Raw genomic sequence first — 8,113 nt, 5'->3', positions numbered from 1 at the left:
CCATCGCGCTCCACTGCACTTTTCCAGGAGAAGAAAAGGCTTTATTTCCTCCAACAGACTGCTATTAGCATAGCGTTCCTAGGGGTACCACGAATAATCGAAGGTTCCCCCAAATCTGATTTTATTTCTCAAAGGCAAGAGTCATCACTTTACGGCTTCTCGGTTCCCCGACCTGCCCCAGCACAGCTTCCTACCGTTACCCTCCAACAAACAGAACTGAGAGGAGCCCAGCGGAGGAGGGGACGCACAAGTTGGACTGGAAACTGCCACAGTCGCCTTTTCTCTAGAGCGCCCCCAGCTCTGTCCTTCCCTGGGTTCTCTCTTTCCTCCGGTTCTGGGCATGGACAAGAGCCCACGAGTTTACTCGGCCTTAACAGACCACATGCACCACTTGCCGTCGCCGCCGCTGCTGTTGCTGCCTAGCGCAGAGTCAGGGTTGTTTTAGGAAAGTGGGGGGTCGCATGTGAGTGGGGGGTTGGGGAGGGGGAAGTCGCTGGGAGAAGAGCGGGGACCCAAATCTGGTTGGCTTCAAGGAATAAAGCCCGTTCTGGTGCCTGTTCACGAAGACCAGTACCCTCTGAATCATCCTCCCATATACCAGTGGCAAGAGGGGAGTGCTGGACCAGGGGGCAAATTGTGTATTATTGTTGTTCTCCGCCCTCCTCCTCCTCCCTCCACACCCTTCCCCACCCCAACCACACCCCATCCCCTCCACCACCGTATTCCCCCCATTACTCCCCACTCCCCCTCCCCACTCCCTGTTTGGCAGGTTGGAGGAGGGTTTAAAGCCAGGTGCGCTGAGGCAGCTCGCCATGTCCAGATCCGGGGACAGGAACCTCCACCTTCGACCCCAGCCACAGCGACAACTGCTGCACGGCCTCAACCTCCTGTGGAGGAAGCAGCTGTTTTGCGACGTGACCCTCACGGCCCAGGGCCAGCAGTTTCACTGCCACAAGGCCGTTCTGGCCTCCTGCTCGCAGTACTTCCGATCCCTTTTTTCCAGTCACCCCCTCTCGGGGGAGGGGGCGGCGGCCAGGACGGCCCTGGGGGCCCCCAAGGACCCACAGCAGCAGCAGCAGCAGCAGCAACAGCAACAACAGCAGCAGCAACAGCAGCAGCAGCAGCAGCAGCAGGAGGAGCCGGGGACTCCTTCTCCTCCCCCCGACGACAAGCTGCGGCCAGCCACGGCCATCAACAATCTGGTGCTGCAAGGCTGTTCGTCCTCGGGCTACGCTGGTGCTGGATACCTGTACCACGGCCAATGTGACCCTCTCTCTGGACACGTGTGGAGGAGGTGCTTTCGGTCAGCAAAATCCTGCACATTCCCAGGTCACCAAGCTGTGCGTGGCAGTTCCTCAACGACCAGATTCTCGGTACAGAAACTACAAGCAGGTGGCAAGATCGCCGCGCCTGCACGGCCTGGAGGAGACCAAGAAGCTGGCCAACAAGTACCTGGTGGAGGACGTGCTGCTGCTCAACTTTGAGGAGATGCGCGCCCTGCTGGACTCGCTGCCGCCCCCCGTGGAGTCGGAGCTGGCGCTCTCCAGATGTCCGTGCTTTGGGGGAGCACGACCGGGAGACCCGCCATGCAGTACGCGCCCGACCTCATGAAGCGCCTCCGCTTCGCCCTCATCCCAGCCCCAGAGCTGGTGGGAGCGGGTCCAGTCAGTGGATTTCATGCGTACCGACCCGGTCTGCCGAAGCTGCTTCTGGGACGCCATGAACTACCACCTGATGCCCTTCAGGCAGCATTGCAGGCAGAGCCTGGGCCAGCAGGTAAGAGACAACAAAGAGGAAGGGAGGTGGGGAGGAGGGAGGCTGAGAGAACCCTAGAAAGAGGGGAGGGGTACCTATGAGGAGGGAAGGGGGTGGGGAGGGGGGGATTCTTGGATAGGCTTTAAATGCAAACAAACAATTAAGACATTTCTTCTGAAAGTTAATTTCAGTATCCCCGAAGGGTCAATAGAGAACTGGATGACTTGCAGCCCAGTATAACCTAAATTCCCATTTCCTAATAAATTAGGCATGGTGGGCTCATAGGCTGACTATGGCATAGGCAGATGTGTGGGGGTGCTGGGGCTGGGCACTTAAAAATGATGCATGTGCAAAGCTCCTTGGTTAGCCCCTATAGTTAGCACCCCTCCAAGTCCAATTATGAGCTGCCTGCTTCCTCGAGGAAGGGCTTCGTAATGAGATGTCCCCCCTCCTCTTGCAGTCTTAGTTGGGTGATCAGAAGCCTCTAGGAGTGTTGCTGGGATTCAAGGAGAGCACCGCTGTTCTCTCTGTCAGACCCTCAAGTTTTTTGGTAGTTGATGTTTGTTCCCTTCAAGGTTTATAATTACTGAGGTGCTTTGTCTGTTGGTGATGCTGCTGGAAACCCTGTCATCATCTACCCAGGAAAACTTTTCCATCTTATGGAAATCCTTCTTTTTACTTTTAAAGGAGGCCCACACCAACAGATGCTTAACCCGAAAGGGTTAATGGCGCCCTGTGATGGGCACTGTCCAGCTTGGGGGGTGGGGGTGCCAAAATGGGACAAAATTATCAAGCATAGACAATATTTGTTGGGCAAGAGTTAGTGTATATGGATATGAAGTCACAAAGCAGTTGGCCAGTGGGTTGCTCTTGTTTATAAAGGTGTTGTATGATGCCAACACGATTACATTGCAAAGGCCAGGGAGGGAGAAATAATGCCCCTTAAGAACACAGTTGTGGATAAGAGATTCTAAAGATGGGCAGCCATCACTTGCTAGCTTCAATTTTAAATCCTTATTATGAATCTTGGCAGAAGGGTTTTGTTGACTTTAAAGAAAAATAGTGCTTCATATTTATATGCTAAGCCATGGATGATTTAAAATTCCAGAGAAGGCCAATATAGGCCACCAAAATGTTAACTTAACTGAAAGTATTGAAAACCATCCTAACGTTCTTTTACCAGGGTGATCTCTAAAAGGTGGCATCTACGTGGTATAGCCATGAGGGCTTACATGTTTGTGTTTTAGCCATAGTGCTTTTATCCACTCTTTATAATTAAGGTTTCTAACACATCATTTTTTCAGAGTTTCTGGATGGACTTGATAGTAAGGTGAGGGACTATGGCATGGGAGTACTTCAGCTGAGAAGTATTTATAGTTGCAAGTCTAGGAAAACTGTAGGTAATGAATTAATGAATGCGAGGCCAGGAGTAATGAAAGTGAGATGAGAATCAAAGCAAGAATGCTGCACCTCGACCTATGACTGACTAATGAACAAGTAAAGTACCAATTCAAAGAGAATATGATTATTTTGTTTTGTATAGTTTCTCTTTTGTCCAAAACCCAGAATACTATTGATTCACTGTGGTGGCCTAGCATTTCAAGATCAATTTTTTTTTTTTTGAGTTTTCAGTCCAACATTTAACTCTACTAAAAGGGCATTTGTACTTAAAATAAATGCGTAGAACATGTCCATATTCAAGGCTAAGACAACTGTCGTTCTGTCCTAGTAACCAAACCAAGACACCAACATATAACCTTTATAAATTTATTATGCACTCAGGTAACCAAATGGATATAGAAAATGCCTTCTGGCATTTCACCTCTTCCTATGAGTGTCTTAAATAATGTGCTTTCTTTTTTTTTAATCATGTATAAAAAGAAATATTGAGAACCTTGTGTGGACTTTAGCCACTAAATGTGACCTAGAATTCAATATTCAGAACAGTTGGCTTTAAAAATGCAAAGTCCACTACCTATTTTAGTTGAGATTCTGCACACCACCTGGGGCATTCTGGGGTTTGAGTCCTGGTGGATTGCTAAGATACCAGGCTGTCTGGTTCAGTGAGATACCTTCCAGCTTCACTGGTCCATATCATTTGAAGGATATGTAGTGGTGTTCTGACCACTGAATGCTTACAAGTGTCATGGATGCTGTAAGAATCTGATACTCTTACCGTAGGAAGGAAACTGTATTTTCCTTTAAAGGAAGAAGGTGCAGGGGGGAAAAATTTCATTTCATGTCCACCCACACTGTTGATCTACAATATAATTTTACTACTTCATGGCAATTATTAAAAACTGATATTTAAATTTTTCAGTGAACCAAATATTAATAATGTATTTTAATTCACAATAATGAAAAAGAAATTAACAGTTAAGTTCTCAACATTAATACAAGCTGAGTTGCAGCTTTTAGTATTTTATCTTCCTCTGTTCCTTCATCTGTGGCATATTAACCTACATTGTCAGTCCTCTATTCAGATTTACAGGAAAAATGTTTTTTTTTTATACCAGACCTAATCACATTTGAAATTAAAATTATTTTTATTTAAAGACATTCTTTAAAAAGGGGGAAAAAGCACCTTAGCCATGATTTGAATATTTATGCGACATTCCAAATGTGGAATATGGAAGTTCCTGAAATCCAGAAACTGAAGTAGAAAATTAATCTAACTGGTCTGTTGGGCTAAATGCACGATGTGAATAAATAATATCACTTGAAAAGTCAATTGACTTTTAAAAATTACATGTATTCTCTATATAAAGTATAATGTAATAATGCCTGGCTAATACAGTAGTAAAGACATTCTAAGTATTCCTTTCAAGATTATAACTTTACATTTTAATGAAAACACCTACAAAGAAAACATAACTCATAAATATCGAGGCTAATTATTGCCTTACTTACATTGCTTTACTGAGTTTATGGATCTTGGTTAGTTTAATAATGTCAAAAATGTAGAAATGCAAAATTAAGTATATTCACTAATTCAAACTCAAATATATATTACATATTGCCAAATATATATGAACGGAAATATGGAAAAATGTTTTAAAGTTTTCCTTCAAAAGTCTTACTATTTCCCTAGAAGAAAAGCTGAATTAAGGAAATGAAAACCTCTTGAAAAGTTTCTGAAAATATCAAGTAATAATGTTTGGGCTTGTAAAGTAATTTTTGTGATTTTTTAATTATTAGACAAATGATAAGGAGCTTTTCATTCTAAATACATCTTGAACTTAACTGAAAAGTTCTTTACTCATTTGCTTGGGGGGACAGTATTTTCCTGCTAATACTAGCTTTAAAAATCATAGCACAAAATCATTTTGATAGGTTTGGAATAGTTATTATTTGGGGACCATCCTTCAGCTAGAAGAAAGTATGTTAGAAAACATAGTATGAAATTCCCAAAGTAACATTTCATGGTGTCTTGTTTTTATATATTATGGTGAAACTTAGGAAAGCCATGAAGTAATCACAGTCATGTTTTTGAAGGCCACCTGTCACCATTACTATTTTCTAAGGAATGCAGGCTGTCTCCTTACAAAGATTTCACTTCATACAGAGTATGCTCTACGTGAGCACATCCGAGAGGAAATATCGCCCAAGTTGCTGCGATAACCTCTGTATAAACATCAGGGGTGCTGATAATCTAGCTGCTAGAGTGATGCTTCAGTGGCTTAAGATGTCACCAGATAGTATCCTAAGATCCCTGCCTAGCTCAGTTCAGAGTTGCTGAGTTTGGTGTGTTTAAAGGATGATAGGCTTAAACAAGAAAAGTGCTCATTTAAAATTCAGACACAGCATTTTCCATTGATCCTGGTCTTACCAATCCATTAGATATTTTAACAATGCAAACTATATGTCATATCTATACATCCTTTAAACTGTTAATCATCCACATCAGTTTGCTCACTTCAGATATGAAATTAAGAACTAGTGAGATTTTTATATCAGAAGTGACTCGGCCATTCACATAAATTTCTATTGCTTGAAATAATATCGATTACAAAATTGTATCACAGGTGTGGGATAGCAGTTTTTTGTATATTCTTCCAAAGTGACTGGAATGAAAAAGGACATCAGAACTGACGGTTATTATCATTTTATATCTTGAAAATTCCAGACAAAATTCAAGACTAGGATTAATATTTCATACGTATGCTTTTCTTTTATCATAACAATGATACTCATTACCCTCACAGCTCTATCACTAATCAACCAATTTTCTAATCTAAAAAATAAGCTAATAATATCTCATCTTCCTCAGCTCTCCTATCTCTCCAAAGAGAGGTTATAAGAATTAACTAGCTAAGGAACCAGTTCTCCACAGGAGGCTTTGTTTGATCATCTTGCAGCTGGAAGGGCAACTGAAGCCATCCATAGTCAATCCAAGTGGTAGATAAAAATTGGTTTTACCCTTCAATGATAGAAGAGGAAAATGGGATTTAATGTTATTTTATCTGGAAATAAATTGCGGGGGCGGGGGGGAGGTTAGTACTTGTGGTATCTCATGTTTAAGAGTCGCCACTAATATTATCATTATTATTTTTTACAAAGAAGTAAAAAAAAAGTCTGAAATAATACTCTCAGTGTATTTTTCCAAATGCAAAGTTAAGTTTTCAAGGTAAAAAGTTGACAGCAAAGACTTCAGGTAAAGATTTAGCTGATTTTTATTATTGTTGTCAAAATGAAACAGTTGAGAGATCAATCACTTTTTCAAGTAAAGTGTATGGATATCCCATACCACACGTTTCCTGGCAATAGGGGAAGAGCTGGATAAGCAGGCCATTGCATTCCCTTTTGGGATCCTGATAAGGGTACTTAAATTGTTGGAGATTTACATCAGGGGAGGTGATTTGTGTTGTGGAGAGGGAGGCAGTGATGAGGAATTTGGTGACTTCTTAGTCACTGTTCTCCATATTTCGGTGATCACCAAAGTTCAGATGCTTCTATTACCAATCAACTAAATCAATCATCTAAATGAAAAGGTGAAAGATAGCTATGAAGCCCCACCTATATCTTCAACTTCTTGGTTGCTTAAAATGTCAGAATTCCTAATTCCTGATTCAATCAACTTGATTCCATTGATGAGAACACCCTTTCTTTTCCTGTGGTGTCCTTCTTTCTCCAAGAGGACCATAACATCAGGAAGGTAACGCCATGACTTGCAAGTCAATTAGATTTAAGTGAGGGAGGGCTGTGCAAAGTCACCAGCCTCACTTTCTCCTCTGGAGCCATCTGAGTCCTGTGGTCAGATATAGATCAGGACAACTGGAGATGGCCCAGCTTTCCTGTTATCATACAATATTAGGACCAAGTATGATTAGAATCAAAACTTATGATTCAGTTCAGTTCATTGTAAATGCTACCATTCCAGAAAGGAAGAGTTAGAATTGGGGCAATGTTTCTACATACTTGAAATATATGAAATTTACTTATTGCAGTTACATGAATAATGATGGTAGAGTTTGGGTTGTTTTGTTTTTTGTACATTTTGCTTTCTTTGTTTATCTCTCCTGGGAAGGAATTCTAATATTTTTATTAACTGCCTTAGCCTTAGGTCTTTCTTTTACTTTGCATGTGCAGACTAAGTAGCTTAAAAAAAAAGGCCTAACAGATCATGTTATTGTCTTAGCTACCTCCAACTGTTTTTAATCATATTGACAGTAGTAGTCAATAGTCAATAAACATTTATTAAGCATTTTGTGCCAGGCACTGTGTTAAATTCTGGGGATTAAAAGAAAACATAGCATAGCCCTTGCCTTCGAGGAGGTCACGATCTAATGGAGGGAAATGATCCAGGTGGATGGAAACTACCCAGCTCCAGGACATGATGAAGTCCTACAACAGAGTTGGGAAATGATCTGAGGTAGTGAGAGTTTCAGAGTTGATTTCATCTTGAAGAACAATGAGTTTCTGGAAATCATGAAGTTCAGGAAAATAGTAGAGGGGAAAATGATGAAGCGAATTCTCTAGATGTCCTCCTTAAATGGTAGAGGTTCTTGGAAGATCTCTTTCATGTCCACCCTCTATCCTCTCCTGTCAAAGCTGGAGAAGGCCACATAGGCAGGGAGTGCCGAGGAGATGAGTTTCAGAATTGGTTTCAACTTGCAGAACAATGAGTTTCTGGAGATTTGAAGTCCAAGAAAGCAGTAAGTCTAAAAAGTCTAAAAACATTATCATCTAATTGGATATTGCATTAGGCCATAGAACCTCCTTCCCAACTTCTCTTCAGGCTATGAAGTGTTAAAAGCATACTCAGGGAATTATTTTCCAGGCACGGTTCTTTCCCATATACTTAACATTCATTACCACTGAGGACATAGATAAGTGAATGCTAAGATTAGCACCAATG

At 42.0% G+C, this 8,113-nt stretch overlaps 1 protein-coding gene across 1 annotated transcript in view; it reads left to right on the top strand.

Annotated features, from left to right (window-relative positions):
• The first annotated feature begins 340 nt into the window (after nucleotides 1-340).
• KLHL14 (kelch like family member 14) overlaps nucleotides 341-8,113 on the top strand; it is a 137,485-nt gene continuing 129,712 nt past the window's right edge. Inside the window, 7 exon segments of the mRNA XM_036743885.1 lie at nucleotides 341-429; nucleotides 770-1,228; nucleotides 1,230-1,284; nucleotides 1,286-1,369; nucleotides 1,372-1,540; nucleotides 1,543-1,652; nucleotides 1,654-1,768. Coding sequence (XP_036599780.1) covers nucleotides 341-429; nucleotides 770-1,228; nucleotides 1,230-1,284; nucleotides 1,286-1,369; nucleotides 1,372-1,540; nucleotides 1,543-1,652; nucleotides 1,654-1,768 — 1,081 coding nt within the window.

The sequence above is a fragment of the Trichosurus vulpecula genome, chromosome 1, assembly GCF_011100635.1.
Source record: "Trichosurus vulpecula isolate mTriVul1 chromosome 1, mTriVul1.pri, whole genome shotgun sequence".
Taxonomy (NCBI): domain Eukaryota; kingdom Metazoa; phylum Chordata; class Mammalia; order Diprotodontia; family Phalangeridae; genus Trichosurus; species Trichosurus vulpecula.
Note: the sequence above shows the minus strand (reverse complement) of the source record. Positions and strands in the feature narration are given on the sequence as shown.